At 42.0% G+C, this 27,630-nt stretch overlaps 2 protein-coding genes across 3 annotated transcripts in view; both read left to right on the top strand.

Moving 5' to 3' along the window:
- Positions 1 to 27,630, top strand: part of mRpS23 (mitochondrial ribosomal protein S23) — a 240,514-nt gene that overhangs the window by 42,220 nt on the left and 170,664 nt on the right. The gene's annotated exons all lie outside the window — the stretch shown is intronic.
- Positions 42 to 27,630, top strand: part of LOC135943159 (hemicentin-1-like) — a 92,363-nt gene continuing 64,774 nt past the window's right edge. The window contains exon 1 of the mRNA XM_065489586.1: positions 42 to 407. Coding sequence (XP_065345658.1) covers positions 338 to 407 — 70 coding nt within the window. The 5' untranslated portion in view covers positions 42 to 337. The remainder of the gene's footprint in view (positions 408 to 27,630) is intronic.

Genomic DNA, 27,630 nt, shown 5'->3' with positions numbered 1-27,630 from the left:
TGTGTTTGTGCGCACTACTCGGCGGAGAGCAGCGCGGGGAGCGTCAAGAAGCAGAGAGGGCACCCGGAGCGGCACTCTCGGCGCGGCCAGTCAGTCAGTCTCTCTCGAACCGCCGGGGTGCAGAGAGGGTTTGCCGTGTCGCGTCTGCCAGTGGCTGCGCGTGCTTCTCCACCGATCGCTGTCTGCTCTGTCAGCCACTGCGTTCTCCGAGGTTGCGAGGTTGCGTGCCGGGCGCGAAATGATCGGCCGCAGGTGTGAGTGACTCGGCGCCGTTCGCAACTTGGAGTGTCCGCCCGCCCGCCCGCTCGCGTGCAGACCGACGAGAAGCCGTCGCGATATGAAGACCGGCACCATGGTGTCTCGCTGGATAGCCTGCTTAATCATTCTTCTGGCGGCGTTCGTTCAAAGTAAGTGTTTTCGCGTGACAGTTTAGCGCCCCGGTGCGCACTTTGTCGTCCCACTCGACTTCGCAGCGACAGCCGGCAAGGTGCACGCGCCTCTGATTTTTCTCGCGCCGGCCCCGACAGCTCAGGGAAAATGAAATATCCAGATTGTAACTCTCATCGTTTCACCAAGGGTATTGCCACAGTTCCATTTCTTAAGTTGAAATTAAAAAATCGGAATTATTTATTTTTTTATTCTTAGTCGAATCTTACAACACTCTCATATCACTTAGGTATTTCATGTGAGAGTGCGGATAGGAAATATATGAGTTAGTTCTTGCAATCAAACCGAGTAGATCCCCTTTCCTACCCGTGCGGCCACCCCGAAAACAACTACATTTCATTAAATGTAGTTTTAATTATACCTACGTCAACTTGAAAAGCTTTATTTCATTTGGAATTAACTTGATTTAAAAAAATAGAGAGCTCTGACTAGCCACTGACGCCATGAAACAGTATTGCAACAGAGTTGGGTGTCTGACAGTGAGACGTCCTGATAATATCGATTTGTCAAGCCTCATTGGTATATTTTTTCCGTTATTCATATTTTTGTCTCAATTTTTGTTCAGTTGATTTGATCATTTTATTTCACCTCGAATCTAAATCGCAATAAGGAAAACTAAAAAAAATTCTAGTGTTTCCCGGTCGGGCAATGGCCAATATAACAGTGGTACGTTTTTGTGCGTATTGTAAAATTATGGAACTCTCGTTGAGTAATTTTAGTTGATTAGGATAGCCAGGATGAAAAGAAGAGTAATCACAACCGATTTGCATCGATATTTATTTTCAACTGGTTTGTATAGGTATATTAAGTTCATTAAATTCAATTTAAAACTCGTATATTTACGAACGATGAACATAACCCTGCCGACCTGAAGGTTTACATGCGAATTGTTTAGCTCATTTCCCCTATATTAATTATTTATTTCTTTACACACCTTTTAAGTTAACAGGAATAAAAGCGACCTTTCAAAGATATAATCTTAGGTAATTGTGTACTCCAAAAGCTCTCAAACTTCACAATATTTGAATGATGATCATCCAGATTCACATCATGAATGTATTTCCGACGTTATTATTATGTTTGTTTATCCTCGCAAATAGACATAAATACATTATTGTACAGTGAAATTCAAACGTTGTCATAGCAATCAATGAAATAAAGGCATTAAATCACCATGATTGAGACGTTCAAAGAGCACCGACTTGACGCTAACCGCAGCTCCTCGCTCGCTCGTTTCCAGGCATGCGGGCAAAATCAGTTTTGCTACGGTAACTCCAGCTCAGCCGGTGTTGTTCAACATACACACACCGAGCACGGGGGTGCGCGTATACGTATACGCAGCCCACGTTGAAATATGAAGCCCTTAGCGTGTAAACGCGCGCACCTCGCCTTCCCAAATAATAATAACAACACCCCGCGTGCATTGTGTATCGCACGCACACACACATACTCACATACTTACAGCACGTCTAAAGCTCCTACTGGCGCTCGACCATGTACAGCCAAGCGCTTTATGTAAAGTAGACGGTGCCGCAGCACAAATCTCCAACACTTACATTGCTGCGTGAGGGCGGTCGGCGGCTGTGTGCACAAGCCGAATACGCGCGCGTTGGCCGTATAATAAATATCGTCTTCAGCGAGAAGGAGTGGAGCAGTCAGTCCGAAACGGCTTAATCCAATATTTTCATTCTCTTCTCTACGCTGACTATGAGAACAAATAAAAATAAATGAGACACCTGAAAACCGACCTTAAATGTGTAACAAAGAGACGATAACTGATGAGCAGCATTTCATGGTCCAAATGCAGGAATATCTCCTGTAGAATTTTTTTCTCTGAAATATCTCGTGTAACAAACACTTTAATTTATTGAATCATTTTTTTAATTTGATGATGAATCAATAATAAAAAACACGAACATCACTAAAAAGTTTAAAAATAATTGAGTTAATATGATCAACTTTAAAAAAGCACTGAATGGTTAGTTATGACAACACGACATTTTAGAACTATTTTATTTAAAAGGAATTAAAATTTGAATTTCCAAACTAGTTTTTATTGAAAAGTTTATTTTATAATTCTTAGAGTTTGTAAACAAGTGATATTTTTCTGGCGTTACAGAAAATTTTAATTTGCATCCCACAGCATCAGAAATGTACATCGTGTAACAGGGAATTAAAAGGCGTGCGGAATGTGCGTGATATAAAATTAATATCTGCTCTACACCTGTATAATGCTATCGAAGCAAGCGAGCGTTCGTAATTCCATCAACTTTATTTCGCCCCCAGACTGCGTAAGTCGGTCAGGCGCGTTGAATTCTTCATCACCGCGCTGCTAATTAAATTTTAAAAAGCATCTCACCGTCAAACACAGCGCGCATCGCTCTTTCCATCTCGCAGTAAACGGGGAACAAAGAAAAGGCGGGAAGCAGTACAAGTGGCCCTCCGGATGCAATTCCATTCTGATATAAGTAGAGTGCACCTCCGCGCACAGAGTCAAAGGAAGCGTGCGCCAGGCGCTTTTAATTACGCGCTCGCTCTTTCCCTCAACGGAGGCTTTGAAACGAAGTAACGCTCCTGCGTTGATTGGGACACCCGACGCCGGCCGAAATTGAGTTTGGAAATCATAAACGAGGTTGTTATTTCCTCAAATGGGGCTTAATTAAAATTTATGACCGGCCGTTTCGTTTAAGGGCCATAACCTTATCTTGCAGCGAGAATAAGAATTAAACGAATTGTTTACGAAAAAGATTGTAAAAGTTTATACTGGTCATACGACCATTAACAATTGCGCACGGAACTTGTGTAATTAAAATAGTCACAATCCAAATTTATTGTACAGTTAAAATTAAATAGGCTGCGTATAATAAACTTTGGTTTTTAATTTAAAGCTGTGCGTCATAAAATAAAAAAGGGAACAGAAATTTCCACTATACTCTTATGAAAAGTCGAATGTGATTTCATTACATTATTTTGTGTGAATTAACCAAATCATTCAACAATAAATAACGTAACTTTAAGAAGGTTAAGCATTTCTTCACCAGTCACCAAGCGCACCAATAATAATCGAGTAAACACAGTATTTCGTTAAATTGTTTGATTAAAATCCACCCTCTACAGCTTCAGGATCGAATTTATCTAATGGAAAATATTATGTTAAAAATGCTGGTTTGACTATCAATTTTCTTCGTAAGATTGTCATCTTTCCACGTGTACTTCAATTTTCCCTTATTGTTCAGTTTCCAAATGGATTACAAAATCAGGTAATCAAAATTGGATTTAGAATTCCTTTCCACACAAAAACCCCATTCACCAAGTGCTCAATAGCCGGTCCAAGAAATATTTACCTTTCAGCTCCCCCTTCATCAGAGCAAACCTCTCTTTTTAATTTAATATTTGAAGAAGCCAGTCACTCTAATACTGCGCAGTTGGTCGTGTGTTTTCATTCATAACGACCGAAACTGTTTGTCCCGCCACTCGTTTACAGAGTTGTCCGGTGCTCGATTATTTATTAAATGCGCGATGCACAAAGGCAAATGAAACGCCTCTATCAAATTGAAGCAATAAAACGGCTGGGAGGAAGGAGGGTCGCGCCAGGCGGAGGGAGCAGCTATATAGCTAGCCGTCTAATTACGTGATTACTCTTCTCTGGCCGAGTCCTTTTTCTTGTACATATTAATATATACGAGTTTCGGGAGCGAGCGAGAGACGGAGCAAAGCCAGGCGTGCTCTAGAGCCGCTCGTTTATCATCGCTCGCCATTATAATCCCCATAGAAAGAGCGAGCAAAGACGACGACTTGTGTCGCTGATAAGTGGACGATCGTCACTCGGCCGCCAGAGAACGAGAGTGAGATGCAGTGTGCACACATCATTAGTGCAGATAAGAAATTAACGGCGGAGCCGCGCATGCGACAGCCGGCGTGATTTATTGCCCTTTTCACTCGGCTCCGGCGGGGAAATTAATAATTTTTGATTCCGCGCGTCTAGCGAGCAGTTAAATTAAATTTCCTCGCGAAACTGTTGGCGGGTGTAAAAAATGATGAAACGCACGGCCAAAAGAGATAAATATGTACGTTAGTGTTGCTTCCTTGGACCGTGATTTATTGCAGAGCGCCGGCCTGCTGTTGGAAAAATATATATCAGAGCTGTTGAAATTTCGCATCGGATGCGAGCGGCCATTGAAACAGTATTGTTTGAATTCGAATGCAGCCCCTTGAGCGCAATTACCCGATCCATTGTGCATCCAGACCAGACCGGAGAGCATTTGCATATTCGAACTGGCCGGAATAATAAGGCGCGCGCACACACTGCTGTGTCTAATGAATTACACACCAGTACACGGCCATTATTTGTAGAAAACATGGTATAGAGTCATGTGTGTGTGTGTCACTGTGTAACTACTTATTAGACCTCAGAGACGCCGGAAAAAGCATGCTCAATCGTTTGCATATTTTCCAAATGCATAATTAAATTGAATCGTGACGAATTTATGTTATCAAGCTAAAATCTAATTTATTATTTCGTGGTGGAAAGCTAAGTTAAAGGCCATGTATAAGGCACGATTGTTTGCTTTGAATTAATTGTTTTGAGGAAGCAACAATCTGGGCTAACAGAAGGGCTTTATAACAATAAAATTGCAATCGAATAGTTATGTTCGAAAAAAAAATCGCGAATCATGCAATTTAGGGGACCTTTAATACTAATTTTATTTTATTTGGTCAATCTTAAAAAAATTAACTAATTATTAATTAAAATTTAATTCAACGTCTTAAATGAGCTAGATGGTTAAATTTCCTTAAGAGGAATTTGTGGAACAAAGGCAATATATAGATCTGTAGCATAACATTCGATGTTTTAAAAATTAACTTGTCCTCACTTGTAGCCACCCATACAGTCAACTCCGCCAAGAATAGAGCAATTGCTTTAAATTTGACAGTGTAATTTGAAATAAAAACATTAGAAATTCTAAATAATTTTTATGTCAGTAAAAGGCAGAAAATTGTCCACAGATTTGCATCTGCTTTTTTTAAATTTATCGTTTTCGCAGGATTTGCATTTTCAAACGAGCCATACCCCGCTATTACCCCCAACACCCAGCGAGTCATTTTCATAATTCCCATTTTATTACCGAGGGCTGAACTCTCATCGGCAAAACGTCTTTTTCGCAATCACCGAGTACAGGGAGCAAAATTCCTGCCTAATTGCCGGCCATCACATTTGCATGGAAACGAGCGACGGTGGCGTTGGCGCAGGGATCTAGCGGGGAAGAGGGCCATCCGATTGCAGTCGAAACGCGCATGTGTCTTATTAACATAACAAAGAGTGGAGCAATAATGAAAAGGAGTGTGAAATTAAACGGGCATTGGGGGAATATCGGCCGGCACGAGCTTGTAAGGGCGGTTGGCGCGGTGACGTCACCGCGGCGGCCCATTGTTTGTTTGTTCGCGAGTGTTTATCGCCGAGATAAATGTTGGCGCTTCTTGTTTCTCCGCTGCTTTTTGCCAAGCAGGAAAAAATTATATGGAGTGTGAAGGAGCAGGAAGGAAGCCGAAGGTTTTGGCACACAGGAATGAGGGTGCCAAGTGCGGTTTTTTCCTTTCATCCCCTGATACGCCCCGGCCGAGCGAGAGGGAGACGACGACGCTCACGCCCGACGAGGAGCCTGCCAGAAAAATGCAGCTATTTTTGCTCCTCTGCTTTACATGAAAAATCACTAGAAAATGATTCACTGACCCATCCAGTTCTTTTGCCAGACGAAAATGCGGGGCAAAAATGCTGATCCAGTTTTTTTCGTTTCTTTTATTCCCTGTGGCATCTCGTCGTTGGCAAACACCCACAGCTGGCCGGCTGAGATATTCACACCGCATCATTTCGCACGTGCCGTCTCTTTTATGTATTAAGTAGTGCAAGTAAAATTGGAAAATGCTATGCTGCGGGATCAAACATATATTTTTTTACTTTTATAATGCTGCAACGAGCTGAAGAGAAATTATCGCTCAGACATGGCAAAAAATAATTGAAAATGAAAGACTATATCAACAAAAAATCATCCAGCAATCGAATTACGTTAGAATTTTCTTGATTTGAGTAAAATGAGACTGCTTAATATTAATTTAACGTAAGGAAACAGAAGATAAAATTGTTATAAATATGTATTTTTTGCTTATATGCATTAGAATTACCTTTTATGTTTTGGTTAGCACAATACATTTCATGCTAATTTATATAATAATATATTTAAATGTTGAAGAATTAATGATAAACTGCGAATTTAGATTAATTATATGAAAGTTATTCTAAATTCAAATAATATTTTCACTTCTATATATAAAAATATCTCACATAATCGAAAGAAGTGATCGAAATAGCATTTAAATAGTTTATACAACACTGAATCGGTGTTTTACATTAATTGACGGTTCCACCAGACTACTAAACTTAAACTTTAAGCTCTACGAGTCTGTAAAGCTTCAGCTTGCAAACATCGTTATAATGATTAATTTTCACTCCCTGCGCTGATAATATCAATAAAGCCAAAAGTTTGCCTGATTCAATTGAAACGCTAGTTGGCAAATTCTCTGAACAACTTCAATTATAAGAAGTTTGACTATTTCTGCTTTCCTTCTTTTATTTCCACAGGCAAATAGTAATAGAGGAAACTTTTGTTACTCGGCTTATAACTCGGGGCTCAAAATATACACTGTAAAAAGCTTGTTCAAGCGAAAGTTTCTTAGGTGTAAGTGTATGTGTTTAAAGTTTAATAACGCATTAATATTCATCGTTTTGCTTTTCCCTGCAAGCGAGTCGAAAAGCTCTCGCATCAACAATTCCATTCGGCTTGCTGCAACTCGCGCAGGCCTCTGCTCTCATTTCCTACCAAACTTTATCTGTCAGCAGCAGAGAGCGACTTAAAAGCGCGATCGAGAGCGAGAAACAGCTTCGGAAATATTTATGGAATAAATCGGTGACAGCATCAGTGGCGGCGGCGACGATTCGAGGAAAGAAAGCAAAAAAGGATTTCTCATTGGGAGCATTGAATTTTTCATGCAGCCTACCATACTTTGAATGAGAAATTTATGGGTCGCGCACACACAGGGTTCCAGCGCAGCAGTCCCGCCAGCTTATGTGCAGGCATCGATTTACTTTTATAGACGGCTGCATAAAAATTTCATATAGAGAAACGAGGCGCGCATAGCAGTTTATTCGATGCTTTGCATCTCATATTTGGGCTTTTTCCGGGCGGAATGCGAGATAGAATCCGACGACAGGCTGACAGTGAGGGAGACGACGACGAGCAGCCTGTCAGCAGCACGCCTTAAATGCGCGAGAGTAATTTATTACGCGACGCGCGGATTAAAAGGAGATAAATCAAATTTGCGTCCAGAAATGAGTGCCGGTTCGCGCAGGCAGATGCCTCGAAATCACAAACACTGTTTTTGGCGGAAGAGACGGCTTGCAAGCGCGCACACAAATCCAAGAGCATTTTTCGCTGTCTCGCCGCGCGCGCGGCTCTGGTGATTTACGGGAGATTTATCACCGTGTTCTCTTTTAAGATGTGCTCTCCTTCGGCGTATATTGGGCGGGAAGGAGTTATTTGTAAAAACCCACGGGCTGTCATTCATATTCTGATGTGGTGCCTTTTTGTAGCAGTAAAGGAGGCAATAAAAAATAAACTGCACCCATGTTATACTTTCAAGGAAATATTTGGGAATGTAACCAAAACACGAACTTTTATTGAAGTTGTGCGCGTCAATCACAATATAAATTGCCCAAACCCATTTTAATTTAAAAATTAAGTTCATTATACCAGCCCATTGACTCGCATTGTTAAGGAATTTCTTATCACAGTTTCAAGCAATGGGAGATATTTGAGCATATCGGCCGGGTATCTATTATTAGTGGCTGCCCAATATCAAAGATGGCCATAGGTGGCTAGTTAAATTACCCAAATTGCACAAATATCTCAACGGGTCCACCACTTTCTGGTTTCCGCATCTTTCCAGCGACTTTAGGCAGAAATATCTGGCGTTTCAATTGATGACGTGGGGAGGCGATAAGATGGCCACATTGGGCCCAAGCTCCTCTGCTATCCGCTCAGCGGTGTTATTGGGACCGGTAATATAAGCAAGGCCATGAGAGGTGCTGAGCAGAACTTTATAAAAATAATTTTAAAACTTTTAAGCATATAAATAAGAGAAAATAATCTCACATTAAATTTAGTTTAATATAAAAATATATGTTTAAGATTATTTTAACATTTTATTATAAAAAATAACATTAAAATTTTATTTAATTATTTTTTCCTATCATCAAACAGTTATAGTGAATATATTATGCTACAGTAATGGTCAGCATTCTAAGCTATAAATTTATCAGCGTATCGATATCACGGTTAATTTTAAATGAATACTTAATATTCTCTGAATGTAAGCTAACCAGTTTCCATGACATATTGTTCTACAAGCCCCCCGCATACTTAACCATATTATGATGTACAGTTACATGCATGTAATTGTGGAAGAATAGAGATGTGTCATCATTAAACAAGTAGTGTCTATAAGACACGAATCTGCTTTTGTTGCGTAAAGAGTCTCATGTGCACAATTTTAAATAAAACCATGTTATTATGAACTGAAGTACAGTCATAAATAGCTTCCAACTTGAACAAATGACAATTTTTAGTTAAATTCAAGAGAAAAATTGTACGAAAAGAAGTAATAATGAGCCCGCACAGCGAAAAATGCAGCTTGCATAATACGGCAGTTGCTTATCTGCTGCGCGTCTGTCTGCCCGGCTGAACCGGCGGGACGGGAGTTTCCCGGTGTGTCACGTGCACCGCGTTCCCACACGACTCACTCGCCCGCGGCGTTGCAGGCAGAAAAAGCTGAAAAATTCCTGCTTTCCCTACCAAAAAGGGTAGATTAATTGAGACGTTTGTGTGAAGCGCGAGAGATTTCCATCAGGGCCTTTTCTGTTAGACGAACATGCTGGCTTTTTATCTTCTGCTGGCTGTCCAAAGAGAAAAGAATGAAAAAAGCGCAGCACACAAAGCTGTTGTCCGACGCGGCCACGGAGATAACGCAGTGAACAAAGTCTCATTTCATTGTCTGGCCGGCAATTTATTTTGGGGAGGCGGATTTATTTGTTATTGCTGGGTGCATCTCGGCGACGCGCGCGCGTGTGTGTGTGTACATATCGAAGCTCCCTGCCTGCCTGCTCTCAGCACATCCTCGCGTCGGCTTATGCGCGCGCGGGAGAAGCAGCATAGGTGGATGATAAAAATCAGTTTTGATGGCAGCCTACGGGGAGATGGTATAAAAAATACATAACGTAAGAAAGGAGCGGGCCCCAGCGCAACACACGCGCTTTGTGTATCTCTTTTTCCGTGGGCCCGAGAGCGAATGAAAAGGGAAGCTGCGCTGCTCTTGATACCGAGCTGGAATTGTAATTACACGCTGCTCTCCGCCGCGCCATGAGAATTAAACGGCAACAGGGGTTAACAAAGAAAGGGCTCTGCGAAGCAGGAGTCGAAGAAAAACACGGTGAGCCGGAATTAAAAAGCTGCTCGGCAAAAAACGACGCATCGTGTGCACATTGTGATTACGTATTTCGTTCGACGAGCACGACTGAAGAGCTCAGCAAGGAACCAGTTTTCCCCGATAAACTGTTGCAACCTTCGGACCATCTTATTTAAATAAGAAAAACACTGTAAGTCTGAGCACAAATTTAAAATTCATGTTATGTCCTTAAAATAAGCAAAAACAAACATGAGGAGTCACTACTTGAACAATGATTTCCAACAGTAAAAATCGAATTTTTAACAAAAATCTAAAAACAAAATCAGAAGTAGAGTACTTAAAAACAATTTGAATTTAAATGCTTCATCTATTTATCCAGTAATCGGGCGAAGGCAAAATGTAGCTACAATTCATCTCACGGTCGTCGAACTGCAGATGAGTTGAAATTACGCTCCCCATCCCTTCATAACGGAGCTGTGCGTTTGTATTGATGCCTTCTCTCTCTCTCATTTCGTCGGTGCATTCTTTTCATAAAACCCCGCACCGCACCGCGTTGTTATTAATATTTCTTATTCCCTAATGCTGGGGATGGGAGGCACAAGAGATCCCCGTTCCTGTACAGTATCCTTTTTGCCGTAGTAGTTTCACTTGCGCCTCGGTGCAAGCAAACAAATTTGAAACCACCGCAGACACATCAAAGCCTCCCTTCTCTATACTTTCGAACTCGCTCACTGTTTGCTGCCCTTTTAACCGAATGCGAGCGAGAAAGTAATTGGGAAAGTTTTTGCTGTTTGCTCCCGAGGCGATGACGAGACGCTTCTGCGTGCGCCGCGATGACACGCCAGGAGCTGAAGCGTCAATAAGCAGCAGCGCAGGAAGGGGACCATTTTATGCATTTTTCACCGAGGACATTGTTTGTGGAGGACTCTCTTGCCAATTTAGTTGATTGTGGTTCCTTTCAAATGTTTGCATTGACACCCCTGAAGCGGAATAACTTCATTTCACAATCAGCAAATATAAACAATTGGGAAAAGTTAAAAATAATTTACACGCACCTCTGTATTTATTTTGAATTGGTTTAAATGTTAAATTTCAATTTTTGCACCAAATGGCAGCCTGCAAAGAATTTTTGGAGGAAAATTCTTGTTGAAACGCTGAGCAAGAAAAGAATTTTCCCTTCAATTAGGCGCCAAGACGTAAAATTCTGAGTGGATTATAGTGAGAAACGCACTAAAAAGCAGACAGCTTGCGCTGCAGGTGTGCCGGTGTCGCAATTAAAATAATAAAACCCAACTTAAGGCCGCGCCATTTAATTTTACGGCACTTTTTTCGAGTGGAGCTTTTGTCCCCTGCTGCTGATGTTACCGCAAGTCTTTTTTATTATTTCACCACAAAACGGGCGCAGGCTAAAATTTTATTGCTCGGCTCGCACGCACTTTTCCTCTTTCTCGGGGATTAAGAGGCGCGAATGCATCCTCCAAGCGGCGGCTGCGTGCGGCCGGCGAGACGAAACTTTAAAAAATGCAGGGGAGACACATAAATCAAAAGCCCCAGCCCCCGAAATATGCCCATTTAGAGCTGCGTGCAGCCGCGCTCTTGATTTATACCGTCGGGCCCGGGATATTTTTTTAGAGGAAAAGGGAGAAAGACGCCCGCTGCGTGCAGAAGTTTTGTTGAAAAAGCGCTCGAGCTGGTGTGAATAATTTGGCACTAAAGTTGAAACCCGAGTTAAACTTAGGCCAAATTAGAAATGTCGAGTCTGCTCCTTCGGCTCCTTCTGTATCTGTACTTTTAACGACAAACTCGATGATTCCGAGGAAAATCCAGCAATGCAATAAAAATAATAGCCTGCTGTTGTTTTAAACACACAGCATTCACCGCAGCAGAGTGTGGCAAAGCCTCAGCACTCTGGTGGCCATTAAATATTGCTTCGACGGTGGCCTAATAATAGTTGTAATAATCCCGGTGCGACATTCTGAATAATGACGCTCCGCATGCAGTATTGATCAGGCGCCTGCGGGAATTCATACTGCTCCGCCCGCCTGCGGGATTAGCACCGTAATAAAGTGCGATATTAAGATGCTTAATGCATATTTATTAGCCCATAATGAGTTCATTAATGCGCGAGGGCGAAAATTTCGGCGCGCCTCGTTCAATGATCGTCAGCCAGGCGTGATTGGGAAAACTCGGAGGCGACACACTGCGACACTTGGCTGAAAGATAAAGCATGCAAGAATAGAAATTGCATTTTGCTCTCAGCAAAGCCGAGAAGTTGATATAAGCTGCCACTCGCTTTAGCCTCCTTGTCAGATGTTCGCTGAAAGGAATTTTTATTACTTTTGCATCTGAGTAAGTAGAGAAAGAATAATGGCCAATAAAATCGATCAGCAAAGCATTGCAAACGAATGATAAAAAGCACCGAGGGCGCCTGCTTGGAAGCAGAGCGAGCAAAAACTTGGTAAAAAGACCCGGCTGCATGGCTCGCAAAATGTCGCCGGTGGCAGATTGAGGTGAACTGAATTGGAACACAGCATGAAGAGCCATTATTAAAAAGTGAGATGTGATAAATTATGGATGAGACACGGCTCTTTAGCGAATGCGACACCTCATTAAGAAAACAATTCTCACAATGCATTTCAAGCAGCTGGATATTTTGATTAAAATTTTAATTTAACTTGTCATATCCATATCGGCTTTGTGACGTCCCAGGCTTTGTGGCATATTTCATCAAAATAAACAAGGGAGGAAACTATACCTATTTTCTTGAAATATTTTTCTATTGAAGTCCAAACTAATTTAAACCAATTGTCAGCAATCCATTATGTTCACTCAAATGTATTATAAGTTTTTAAAAATAATGTAATTCAATCCATTCTTTTGGTGCTCCTCTTAAAAACTTGATTAACATCAGTGGCCAGTGTCAAATTCACTTAGTGCGCATTTTCGCAAATAAAATTTCAGGAGAAGACAATCCACTCATCAACGATGCTCGGGAGATTACATAACTCCTGAATTCGCTCGTAAACTCGACACTAGATGCAGAAGCAAATTATTCGCGTCTCTCAGCTTTTATTAGCGGCTAAAGCAGTGTCGGCGCGGAGCAGAATAAAAAGCTGGTGGGTACCGACGTTTTTACAAGAGGGAGAGCATAAATGTGCATGTTTCATTTTGCGGTTCGCGTGGCAAATAAAAGGATTGGCGAGATGAGTCGGTGGCGCGGAAAAAGCGCGGCCCGCACAGCATATTACTCGCGCCGAGAAAGGAGAAGGGCGCTCTGCCTCCAGCTTCATTATGCGCTTTTCATTTTATGCCTCAACATTAAGAATTTCATCATCGCTGAAATTTCATATTTTGAATCGCGGCCGTAAAACGCGCGCCGCCCTGTTTTCCTTTTTTGCCGCCCTAGTTTTACGACCTTTGGAGGCCGTCGTACGGCACTGTGCGCGCGTGTCATTTTCGCGCGAATATGCAAATGACGCTCCGTTGACCAGCCGACCAAGCGAATCTAGTACGGGAGTGCGCCATACACAATAATGCTAAGGCCACTTTCGTTGTTTGCTCTGCATGCAACCAGTCGGTTTCAACCAACGATCCAGAACTGCTGCTCTTTGCAAGTAGAATGATTGCGAATCCAATACGTTTCCTCCTTTCTTCTCCATCTAGCAGCTGTGCGATTTTTTGCTCCGTACAGCAGCCTGCAAATTGAAGGGTTGAATTACACACTCCTTACTGCTGATGATTGCCTACGCGGCCTCGTTATTTTCCGTCTCTGTTTGACTCCAAGGAAATTAAATCGCAGTTCAACCTCCGCTAACGAGAAATATATTAACCATTGTAACCGGAACTTTTATTACGCACATGGAAAAATCCTCCAACTTTTTAGTTCATTGAACCGTTGGAACTCATATTACTTTAAAAAGCAACAAATTATATTATTCATCTTTAATTAAAGTGAATTTTTAATTTCATTTGATGAAGCATCAAGGGGTGCACTCTCTGGCATTTGCGAAAATCGTTATTAAGGGGAGCCGAATGCTGCGAAAGCAAACGCCCGCTGCAAAGTGAGTCATGGCAGCGGCAAACTCCATAAAATTCGGTCCCGCCGGCTCTCTCGCCAGCCGACTAAATAAATGAGAGACAATCAAATACGGTTTTCGACCCCTTTTTGGCCCCGGTGCACTCACAAAATTACAATACGTAACAGCTGTACACCCAAATGGGACGCGACGGATGGAAATTCCATTTTTGTGCGTCGCGCGCATAAATCCTTCTTGCACTGCAAGTTGTTTGACTTTAATTACACGCGCAAAACGAATTCATTTGCAACCCTCTGGCCGTTGACCCTCCCTCTATCTCGTCCTCGAATCTCGGGAAATATCGTTTGAGCACTCACACACGAGATATGGAGCACACGCAGCAGACATTTATCCAATTTTGTACTCTCCTCCCAATGGCGCCGTTTGTAAATAAATAAGAGCCCTTTGTTTCTCATCGAGGGTGGTGGGGTGGGGGTGAAGCTATGACGGGGTAGCACTGATTGTCTTTTAAATAAATCACACACGCGATTAACATGCATGCGGCGCCCTTTATTGCCGTCGTTCCGGGCGGACGGCCGTAAAATCTCACATACACTTTGTGCGTCAATGATGCTCGTCGAATGAAATAAGATTTATCACTTGCATGCTGCGATGCGTGATCATCGGCAGGGAGACGTCATCTGGTGCGCTGGTGGACCGGAACGTCGCGCTACCCCGAGTGCATCATTGCTGCTTGATGTTCTAATCCACCGGCTCGATAGAATATCGCGTGTATCGAAAGAAATAGTCATAAAAACTGTTTTATGATGTGATTTGGGAAAATGTAAATACCACACATCCTCTAAAATTTTATTTATGAATAAAATAGTGAATGCATATCATACTTAACGTTGTTAGTAACAAAATGTGGTGCACTAATCTTTGCTATTCTTTTCTACAAATAATGGAATGATTCAGGTTGAATTTGAATCGATAGAGAGCTATTATATTTATGGAAAGACAGAGTAAATAATTATAAACAACCACTCGTCTTCTTACGCAGACAAATCGCTATAAGAGCTTTTAAAAAACGCTCGCTTTTATTGGAACAGCAAAGAGAATTTTAAAAATAAATGGAATATTCTGTTGCGTCGTTAACAAAAGATACGATGATAAAAATGAGTATCGGTGTTTATGGCTAATTAATTTTCAGAGCCAGACAGAATTATCCTAAAATAGAATAATCTTCGTTTCTCAGTTAAAAGTCTTCTCAACTATTAATTGAGAACTGCTACAAAAGGAAAACAAGACAGGCTTGAAGCCTTGCTCTAGAGGGTCCTGGTGAGAGAGGCCCATTAAGTTTTGCACCCCTCGCTCTCACTCAGAGCGTAGGGGTGCTTGTCCACTTGCGTAAAAGCCGGCCAACAAACATCCCCCGGACAACATAAAAAGCGCCGTTCTCTTCCGTGTCCACTGACATTTCTCGCTTCCATGGCGTTCGCACGCATTACTCCAATAATGAGAACGAGCGCCCGTGTTACTCTATACGCACTCGTATATTATGTTATGTACTCTACTGAGAGCGCAGCGTATTTTCGATTTCATTCTTTCGCCGGCGTGGCGCGTGTATTATTGCCCTCCGCTCTGCCTACTTATCGATCTGCTTTCGCAACTCGGCGGGAGGGAAATATAAAAAGAGAAGAAAGGACAAGGCTTATATCTCGCCGCCGAGAAATGTTATATATCGGCGGGCAAGTCAAGTGTGAGCGAAAAGATATAAACGCGGCGAGCGAGCGAGCGCATCAGGGCGGGCGGCGTTTCAATGGCTTTCGGCGCAACCATCAGCTACGAAATAGTCGGCGGCAAAGGGAATAAGTGCGAGCGAGAAGGCTTGATGGCAAGAGGGAGAAAACTGCACATTGCCAACGCCGAAAAGAGCTTATTTGTTTTCTTGCAAATCCTGCGATATTTTATACAGAATAGAATGCACAGTATCAGGGATTAGATATAGGGAGCAAAAATCAAAGCTGCACCAAAATTGGGAAACCTAAATCTTGACAGGGTGTTTCCACGAGATATTTGATACGGTCTCTCTGCAATTTCAATTTTTTTAATGTACCACCCTAATTTTGAAGTTTGTTGGACAATTTTTGAGCACTTTTCTGGAAAGTCGGATTGAAATCTTAAAAACCAAGGGCTTCTCAGAATTCACAAAAAAAAATAGAATATATCGATTTCTAATGATGCTAGAACATAAAATTTGTGCCAAAAGTTGCTCATTAGACAGACTAAGTAATTTTTATATTCAAACAATGTTTTTTTTAATTTTATAAATATATGAGAGTAATTTAGAGTTAAGTCTCAAAAAGCATGAGACGAAATGTTGCTCCAAGTGTATATAACATCCTTATAAATTTTCAGGATGGTGAAACTTGTAGTTTTCCATAAATTTCGAGAAACTAAGGGCCAAAACGTTGAAAAAGAGTGTTATTTTAGCTCGGGTGAGAAGTGAAAAATATTAAAATTGCCGATTGGTCGACTTTTACCCTCGGAACATGCTTAAATTCATACCCGTGAGGTCAGCAGACAAGGCTATCGAAACAGGTGAGAGTTCGATCCCTGGCGTCAGGGTAGCCCTCGAGAGATCGATATCTTTCAATTCCCATTTTTATCCATTTAACCAAAACCTGATGGGGACTCTTTTTTGGTTCCATTTGCAAGATCTGTACACCGTTGGAACAACCAAGTTGAGAGCATTCAGAATATGAGCAATTTTACCTTTTAGATATGCCTTAAGGGTGCTCTCGTTCATGAAATTTTGAATGAAAATTATCAACAAACAATCCATAGTCAGCTAATTTTAGTATTATCGCGTAACTTTTGGATAAAGAGAGATAGGGAATTGAAAAAAAACTTATTCCTGAACCTTTGAAGATTTGAGGGAGAGATTAAGGGAGGTGGCAAAAAACTACTTTTCTAGCCCTTTTTTGCATTTATTTTTCCAGCATTGCAAGTAGTTCAAAGAGAGAGCCTTTATTTCCCTTTAGTTTTTTAATAATCGGATTATGGAAAACCACAGTGTTTGTTTTTGAGGTGGTGGACGAAACATTTTTTACATCACACACTGTCATTATTGAATTAAATCCTCGCCTAACATAATAAAAACATGAGGGTACAGGACACATTAAATGCGTCATCTCCGTTCGAATTATCCAGTTTAACACGAAATTATGGATCTGACGGGCATGGTGGAGCGAATGACGCAGCCGCCTGTGAAATAATAAAAAGGACGGATCGGAGGATGAATTGAATTAAAGCGCTGTGATATGTACAAAAGAGTGGGATTACCAGCAGTACTCAACTGCATAATGCCTTCGGAAAAGCGCTTTTCGGACGCGCATTTTCGTTTGGACTGTGTGGCAAACACGCTGGGCCACAATAGAAAGCAACCCCCGGCCGCTGGCTGTTTGGCCCCTCTCACCACATGATTGGACACGATCATGATGGAATTAAATTTTGTGAATAACGAGAGAGAGCGCCGACGACGATTCATTCGCAGTTCACTGAGCATTCCGCTGGATTTGATGCTTTTGTGCCGAGTGTGTGTGTGTGTGTGTGTGTATGCGTGTGCGTCGGATTTTGCGATTCTCACGCACCAATTTGTATGATAATAGCTGCGAATTTCAGCAGGGCTGGTTTACTACCATTAACGCATCCCTATTCAGTGAAATTGTGCAAAATTAGCGAGACCTGGCGATTGTGCTTTGAAACCGTAATATTGCAATGAGATTTGAGGCAAATTAAATTTTCACTGATATATAGGGTTGGAATCTGCGGCCTCTCGACTTTCAAAATTTTGCATCGGTGCCTGCGGCGTTGCAAGATCGTTAACGTAATTACAGACAATCTGCTCGAGAAGAGCCATTAAAAGCGAGAGCTGGCAGTAAAAACGCTCCCGAAAGGGTTGAAAAATGGTCGGCGGCGAGCAGGTGAAAAGCCGCTCGCCGATAATGAATGGCGGACGCGCGTAATTTGGCCCCGGAGGGCCGAGAATCAGAAAAGTAAGTGCTGACTGATAAAAGTGAGTGCGGCTTAATTGCCCGGCGGCTGCAGTGCCAGCGGGGCCTCTAATTAAACCGCAGGACAGCGGCCGTCTGATACATATATCTCGAGAGTCGGCCGACTGCCTGGGCTGGCCACCACACCGCGTATAAATTTATTAGCCCCGTAAACGTGATTACTTCTGGCCGGCACTTGATTCCACCTGGTGTCGTTGGCCAAGCCTTGAGAGCCGCCGCCCACTCACCCTGTCGTTCGCTCGCTCGTCCACCGCGGCCCGGTATTAAACGCAAAGTATGAAATTAAAGGGCTCACGAGACGGGAGATCCGCCCCGGCCGGGTATGTGTTTATCCGCGTTAATTAACACGGTGGCTGCATTTCTGCAGGAACGGAGACGGGGATCATGATCGTGATGAGGGTGCCTCGGCAGCCGCATTCGTAATTGACAGATCGCATGATGTATCCGCAGGCAATTAGCGCACCTATTCATTCCGCCCTCTGATATACGGTGCGTCGCCGCCGGCACCATATGCGGGATTTGATTTATGATTCAAGCAAACTTTTTCCTTTTCCCGATGAATGCTGCACCGTGCATATATTACAACGTACAGATCGTGGCTCGGATTATACACGACATATGTGTGTGCGATAGAAGCTTTCATTTGCAGTGGCAAGGTACTATACCCTCTTTGTGTATCAATCACAGCTTTGAATTTCGCTCGTACGTGACAATCGTGTCTCTCTATTTTCTATAATAAGCTCCTTTTTCCAATTTTGCAATGCTCCTATTCAAGCAACGCAACTTGTCCTCCATTTCATCCAATGACGGTATACTCATGTCAAAAGAAGAGGTGAAACCCTGACACATATTACTGTTGAGCTACAGACAAGGGTAGCACAGTTGTGCGGTTCATATCAATTAATAATATAAACTTAATTCTCAATATTCTTTTTTAATTTTACTAGTCTGGTTTCAGTTTGGCTTTGGAGAATCTTTGTTTGCCTGAAGTGTCGCTCTTTATTCTCACATGCTTTTGATTTTGACTTGACTGCTGTGATACTTAAAAATGTATTTAGATCTAGTTGTGAGAGTAAACAAACATCATAGTAATTTTTGCTAGTATCATGTGGACGTTTTGGACATTTTCGGAAATGCAATTATATTTCTTCTATTAGTAGCTCAAAAAATTCATTCCTATCCTGAGTGAGTAAATAAACATTAAGTTTAAGATCATTGGTAAAGGTCAATACGGACGGTTATTTTCTAAAGATTTTAGATTTTTTTGTAGATTCCAAATCCCGAGCAATAATTGAAAAATCTAAAAATTACCTCAAAGATAAACCCAGGGAGCGTGTAAATTATTGTTAGAAATTCAGATTGATGCATGTTTTTGTTTTTGAGACATTCAACTTAAGTTTAGTTAGAAACTCAAAATTATCAACTTATTGCAAAACAAATTTCACGACGAGTTTTGCAAATCAGCAAAACTGGATTGAGATTTTTTGGTTCCTTTTTAAAGGTATAAATGAGAAAAATTAGCTTCAAAAATAATTTTACAAATTAAAATAAATCTATATAGGCAAGCTAATGAGAAGTTTATTCTACTCTACAAATTAATATTCTTCTTAACAAATAATGTCTAAGAAACTCTCTTAACAATTGATTTAGTTATCAAAGAGTCATAAGCTGATCACTGCCATTTTTAAAAAGTATAGAGCAAAAATGCATGGCATAGAAAATGAAGGAAACGGTGTGCCATAAATTTACATATCATTTGTTAACGCGTCTGTGGCTGACGTCCAGCTCATAGAATAATGAAAACTGGATTTGCAAACGAGCTGCAAAGTAGAGCACAAAAGCTGTCGAGGATGCCTGAAAGATGAATGATACTCGAGGTGGAGGCGGCGGCGGGCGAGCATTATTGGTAGGGTCAATGCGGAAGGGGTCCAATAAAGGAGATTTAAGCAGACTCACTCTCCTCGCTACAGTGACTGCTCCAGCTGAACACTGCATGCGGTGCGGGGTAAAAAAGTGGCGGCCCCATATTCCAGCCTTCTAACCCCAATATCCTGTCTGCGAGGGGAAGAGAGAGAGAGAGAGAGAGAGAGACCAGCCAGCAGAGAGAGAGAGAGAGAGAGCACACTTTTGCATCTCTTTGATATGAAAAATTTGGTGCGTGCTGTGAACCCTCTTCAGACTGACTGTTGTGTGTGTGCGAGAGGGCAGAGAAAAATGCGTTGGTTATGGTGGCGAATACAAAAAGATGTGCGCCCCGATTAGATTCCCATCTCTCTCGATTTTCATTCGGCTGTATTTGATTCCGTATACGCAAGCTACAACGCTCATCCAAAATGGATTTTATATCTCCTCCATCGCAAGCATGCATAAACCAGAAATAACGGGAAGCAATCGCAATATTTCCTCTCCAAACGTCAAAGGTGCGTCGTAAATGGGCAAAGGTCTGGACAATATTGGCGGAAGCAAAATGTAAAAGAGCTGCTTTCGTGTTTCCTCTGCTTAGATTAGTGAGGCACTCACTTAGTCTGGAGAGGAATTGCTTGATTTATTTCATATCAATGGCAAGCCAGAGGTATGCGAGTCGCAGCTGCCGATAACGACACGTCTTTTCAATCAACCTGAGTCGTCAAAGGAGCAAAATCCTTTCGAGAGGGGCCAAACACAAATAATATCAGCAACACTGGAAATGGCCAAAGGCTGTTAAAGGAAACCAATAACTTGGCCTTATTGATTCGGCTCAAACATCGTGTGCTCCTTGAAAATTATTCCGATTGATGCGCAGAGACGCACAAAACGCTGAAACATTTGCATCGCATACATTTCTCCTCGATTGTTTCTCTTGCATAGAATAGGTTCCAATTAGTGCAAAAATGCTCGCAAGTGAAACTAAAGCACATTGCGTCATTAACTCTTGACTATACAAAGCCCGTTCATGCCGGCGACCAGCTTGTTATTGCAGAGCAAACATTTCTGCCGAGCGCACAAACTGTCATCTAGTCATTTCTCGCTGCTTTTTGTTGATTAAAGCATTAAAAGGCCGGACGGCAAAGGTTGCATCAGCGCGCATGTAGTAAATGCAGATTAAAAGTATGTGCTGAACGAACATGGCCGCACCGTAATGAGCGCACTGCATCAACTCTTTGCTTCTTTTCCTTTTGCTCGACAGCCGTCGAAAGGCGGACAGATGCAACCTTTTTTCCATTCTGTAAAAGGGGAGCATGTCCGCCCGCTCGCCAAAGCTAATCAGAGCGTTCGCCTCGAGGCGAGTCAGTCGATTTTGTCCCGTTGCAAGTTCATTAACTGCGATCGTGTCTAGCAAATGTTCCATTAATGCGTAACTGACGAGGCAATCTGTCGCACCAATGCCTGCTAGGCACACGCGGCAAAGTGTCCAATTTTGGGTCGAGATTTTTAAATGGCTCATCAATTCACTTCCCTCTGTTACCATGTTTGCAGGTCAGATTAAAAAGTTATTCAAACAATTTAAAACCATTCAGAAAACTAAATATTTGCAAAATGTGTAAAATCGTCAACTTTTAAAAATAGTAAATCAATAAATTTGACCCATTTTTCATTAAAAAAGTTCCATTACAAATTTTAGAGATATATTTAACTATTTAGCTTCAAATATCAAACATTCAATTTATTGCCTGAACCCCCATTTCCCATTTCATATCAATTTTTCTCCTCTGCTTTTACTGTCATAAAAAATGATGGATCTTATTATATGTCGCTGATCTTAATGGACCGTGACTTGAAATCAACTCCGTTTGCCTCGGGTGTGGTGACGCAACGCGGCGTCAATTTATTATGATCGTGTTTTATGCGTGTCGTGCAGCTGCACTTGAGCACCCTTGCATTTACGTTACTCCTATGTTAATCCGTGCCACAGCATTCAACTTAGCACTTAGCGCCTCGCGTTGCACAAAGGTGCGTGCATTGGGGCAGGTCTAGGGGTTGTGTGAGAGGGAGTTCGGCTAGTGAGCAAATACAAACAGTTTCAAGCACGAAAGGCTAATAACATCAAACAGCAGACTGTATTCGATTAATCATGAACAACCCAGCTTTTCATTTACTCATATACACCCTTGTCAAATGTGAAAGGAAACTCTGAGGTAAAAAAGTAAATAAATTATCTCAACAAATGATTGGCTTTTTAGTGCATCAATCCCTGTTTAGTTGCAAGCAGTATCAAAACGGCTGGAGAATCCCCATGCTTCCGAGACAAACAACTGGCTACAGAATTCACGGTGCTCCATCCGCCGCCATGTCTGAGCGAAAATTTCTCTTTCGCTTGCCTTGATTTCAATAAAATCGGTATAAATAACGAGCAGAAGCAGTGAGAGCGCAGGAGTGCGGTTGAAATGCGTTGCAGTGGACATAAAAAATAAAATATTAAGTCGAAAGCAGCGGTATGGTCGGTTGGGTCGCTTTTGGCAAAACATGCGCGCCGAGAACGCGGCAGCCAATCCATAAATCTCGCGCTTGCAGTTGTCACGTGCCGGAGCGTGAAAAACTCCTCGTTGCGCCGGCCGACTATCAGAAATAAATTTACATTTTTATTCCGCGATAATCGCCTCGTCATTAATCTTACGCGTGGCACGCTCGTAAAAAATAAATAAATAAATCTCGTCCGGAAAAGAGATTATCTCTCGCCCACACAATAATTATACATCTATCTATTGTACATGCAGACGGACGGACGCGCCGCCGCGATAAATATTCATTTCGACGGCGAATTGGTTTTATATCGCTGTTATTCTCCAGCTACCACAGCAGTTGTTTTCATATAAACGTGTCTCGTGCAAGCAAATTGAGTTGAAAATGGCCCTGCAGCGGCACTAATAAAAATAAATTTGTTGTCTAAAAGTTGGTATCTTTTGAAGGCATTACAACAAGAAAATAAAATATTTATCTCTGGAAATTTACATGTTTCAATTCAATTAATGTAAATACACCAAACATATACCAATGTTTGACTATAGGTTTCAAGTCATTTTGAGTGGAATGATCAACTTAAACGATGATAAAACAAAGAATAAAATACACACACAAGATTATTGATTAATAAAACTGAACGACGATTTTTAATATTGAAGGCGTGTCACACAAAAACTCTCCGATCCGTTTTATTACATTTTGTTTGTCGCCGCATTTTCTTACTCGCTATTTTTCAACTTTTTATTTAAAAATCACCTTATTTTGAAAGAAAGTAAACTGAATCTTTGATTGTCTGTTTGCAAAGTTCACGGTTGATCCTTGACATGGATACAAATCACTGCTGATTGGCAAACACTCCCACGATCGTGCAGCACTGCAGAGCGAAGGGTCATGCTTGAACAAATACCGAGCTAAAGCTCATCACCGTCACTTTATCTAATGTGAGCAAACAACGGACATGAGCTGCTTTCCGCTGCTTATTCAAAAGCTGGAAATAGAGTAGCAGCAGCATGCGCGAGGCGAAGGCGGCTGCAATTTGGGCTCGGTGCGCGGACACATTTACTGCCCGACAACTTCATTCGGGAGCAAAATTATACGCTCATGCGTGGGCCAAACTTTGAAGATCTATTTTAGTGCTGTGCACCCAGATAAATGGTTTTCATGTGAATAAATTTTCGTCGTTTCTATATCTCTGCGCAATAAACGAACTGCATTTTCCAAAGGAGGTCCTTTTTGTGCGTTTCGCAGAGGAGAAGAAAAAATGCAATAAATAAAATTCCGACCGAGAGTGAAAATAGAGCCGACATAAATCAAGCCTCGCTTCCTCTTGCCAATATCCAAAGGTCGGGGTGCTTCAAAAAACAGCGGAATTCGCGACGCCAGAGCTGCATCTCGGAATTACTTCCGCTTGGCGGAGTTTTAATCTGCGAGTTGCTGTGTGTTGCCCGCCCCCACAGGGATCCGCCGATTCCGTGATTAGCCCCACGCCGTTCCGCAACCCCTTCGCCCGCCGCTGCTGCAAAACAACAACGCAAAGAACAGAGAGACCAGGCTCTGCATGTAATTACCGCGCGAGATTGTTAAAAATTAAGGCCATCGCTGCGTGAATAGAGGCCTGCAGGGCGCGGAATACATTATTCACCGCCACGCCGTCTGCCAGTGCGAATAAAAGGGGCAATCAATATTAGATTAGGAGACAAACAAAGGATTGTGCGGCGCAAATGAAATGTAAAAAGGCTCTGTGCTCGATGCTTACTTGCCTTTGGGCTCTAAATGCTCATTGGCCTCAGTTTCTCGAACCATTGATCCTCGGGTGCCTCCTTCACGAAGTATACACTCGTTTGGCTGTTTTATGAGTTGCTATCTCCAATCTTATAGCTTTGACAGTGAATACTGATCAGATTTCCACTTCCTTTCACAGCGGAAACCTGCACTTATCGTAAATATTAATTCAAGACAAGCCACATTTTTGCTTTACTCTCAAGAAAATAAATTTGAACCCTTTGCACGTCTTTCTTTTTGGATAAAGTATGGTGACCATCATCGTCAGCACAAAGAACATCTAAATGGCACGCTGTGTCATATTTTCTTCCGCAGTCGGCCGATTGGATTTTCTTCTTTTGTTCAAGGGTTATTTTTACTAGCTGTGCTGCGCTTTTTTCATTAATTAAGATTGCGAGCACGCCGGCAGCCAGCTCTTTCTCAAGCGCGCGAGTACATTGTTTTGCTCTCCCCGCCTCAAGGGCGTTTTGTACTTTTTCTTCTGGCTCGTTTCACTTGTTTGGCTTGATGCTGACTCGCGGAAAAGGAGCCGTGAGCAGAGTAATTAGCAGTTTGCTTTAACAGAAAATGTTGCAGTAATTATCCGCAAAATGAAAATGTTTTACTTCTGCAGGGAAATTATAACTTATCTGCAATTATTTGCTCGGCTTCGTTAGCTTTCCACGCTACTGCACTCCTTGAGTTTCTCGCTGAAATCGGAATAATGACGCGCATAAAATCACAAATAGGTATTTTGAGAACTAGAGGCAATTATCCTGCATATAAGAAAAAATTAATATATTAAATTTACTTAACGCGCCCTGTAAAAAAATTAAATCAATTTCCCCTCGACTTGGAGTCTCAAATCGCACGCCTCCATCTCTGAAATTGGAATTCTTTTAGCCAACTCGAATCCGCATAATTACAAATCGAGAGCAGCACGTCACTTTTCCGTTTAATTATTGCAAAGCCCTTTGCTCGATGAAATTCAATCAATTCCATTGAAATCGGTGGCTGCGACGGAGGCCCTCTCCTTTCACACACACACACACACACTCACACTTTATCGCACGGTGGCGGAAGGCTTTCAAAATATTAATTAAACCCTACGGAGGAGATGGAATGCCATTTGTTGGAGCTGCACGACAGGGCTTTGCAGGCACTTAATCTTGCTGGTGTTAATTATTTTCTGATATGCACGGCCCAGCCGGCTGCCAGGGTGACATAAATAATTAAACTATGGAGGCTCTCTCTCTCTCACACACACACACTCACTCACTCCCGTCAGCTCAGCAGACAAAGTTTAGCACCTATGTAGTGCACGTATAGGGAGAGCAAAGGGGAGGCCAGAGCTGAAGTACGCCGCGCAGGTTGATGAGAATTAACGAGCGCGCCACTCTCATTTGCGGCCCCTAATTGAAATTCTGTGTACATTCGTCTTTATTATTTTGGTCTTTAAAGTTCATTACGCTGATGAGAACAACCAGATGCACAAGTAACCTGGAAGCGCCGCAAATTTGCGTCGCGATAGAATTTAATGAGGACTTGCAAATTTGGCCAAATTAGGCTTGGGAACAAGATCCGCTGCCTCATGCTGCACTTCTAACAGCCCTGATTTCAAACATTGATTTTTACCTTCAAAGATTTGTTTACAAGGTCGCATGTTCTAAACGAAAACGCTCGTCAATATGATGTTTATTATTATTTTAAAATTGGAAAATATTTAATAAAACCTACCCAATTCAACAAATAATAGTTTATATTGGCAAATAAATACATCTGGAAATGAATCGCAAAAATATTGTCCAATTTTTCGAACAAATTCTATTCAGGACTTGGGCCTGGGTCCGGTGGGGTTACGACGGGTCCCAATCGATGCCTCTCAACAAGTTCTATTGGGCTGATTTTTGTTTTTCGAAATCGGTTGAATATGCAAATTTTTAGTGTTTGATTAAATTTAATAATGTTAAAAATGTTGTATTATTCTCTAAATTAATTTCGCTCTTTTTTCTGAAAAATGCAGGGATTAGCGAGTAGCCTTTTAGCTAATATTTCCAGCTTTTTGTCCTAACACCGCTGGAAAAATATATAAACCAAATACGTTAAAAAATAAAATAATTTTGCTCTTTTATCTAATTTTCATCGCTATGTTTAAACAACAGATAATTTCTCACGGAGATTCAAGAGGAGCGTTCACTGCGACTAGAATTAGAAATGAAAGCGTGCCTACGGTTTGAAAACAAACATGGAAAACTAATCATCACATTCACATTCTAAGCCAGGCGGCGCGACGTAGGCATAATATTTACTTTGACTCTGCCAGACAAAAAGATGGATATGCGAGATAGCAAATCTTGTGTGTCACTCACTTCCTCAGACGGCCGAGGCCTGAGGGGGCGCCTCTCGTGCATACAAAATTAACTTCACCTCTCCTGCCAGGGCCCTGATGCGATACTGTTTGTCCAGGCAGCCAGCCGATCAATCAGTCTGCCGCGTGATCTGGCCAACGGCGGCTGGCATTTTCAGCCAGAAAACGTGCAGATCTTATCCACTTTGATGTTCCAATTTATCAACAGCTGTCAACGCACACATCAAAGCTGCATTTGAAATATTTATCAGCGAACAAGCCCAAGCCCGGTGAGCCGCGCGCGCGTCACCCTTCGTGCATGCATTTATGGGCGGTGGGTGCTGCTTCTGCTGCGAGAGAGAGAGAGAGAGAGAGAGAGAGAGAGAATGAGAGAGAGAGAGAATGAGAGAGAGAGAGAGAGAGCCTCGGGGTAAACATGCAAGCGAGAGTGCTTGTCTGCTATTAATCAACCTAAGAGGCGTCGTGTCTTCTTCAAGAGGGCTCAACCACTTAGTCTTCAAAATGCAGTCAGTGCTGTACAAAGTATCAAACAGCCGAAAAGCTTTTCATGAATTTATAATCTGCTTTTTAACCTCTTTAAAGCTGCTGTCGGTCTTTGCAAATGAATGAATTTAATCTACTCGTTGGATTAATAATACACGAGCCGAGTGCATGATTGATGAGGTCCGACCCATCTAAAAAGACTCTTTTGGATTTTCAGCTCTCTCTCTCTCTCTCTCTCTCTCTCTCTCTCTCTCTCTCTCTCTCTCTCTCTCTCTTCCTCTTTCTCTCTGAAGCATTTTAATTGAAATAAACGCCACTTGCCACTCCATTGAGGGTTGGAATTAGAGAAGAATTGTGTAAATCAGCCTCGTTAACACTGCAGCAGGGCAATGAAATTTTATTTCCCGCCGATGATAAATTCTGTACAACGGCATGTAATCTGATAAAGTTTACGGCGTTTTTACGGCAATTGCGGGCGACCGGCGTCGTAAAGGGCCGCATTAGTGCGGCTTCCATAAAT

The sequence above is a fragment of the Cloeon dipterum genome, chromosome 4 (assembly GCF_949628265.1).
Source record: "Cloeon dipterum chromosome 4, ieCloDipt1.1, whole genome shotgun sequence".
NCBI classification, from domain to species: Eukaryota; Metazoa; Arthropoda; class Insecta; order Ephemeroptera; family Baetidae; genus Cloeon; species Cloeon dipterum.
This window is presented reverse-complemented; position numbering and strand designations above follow the sequence as displayed.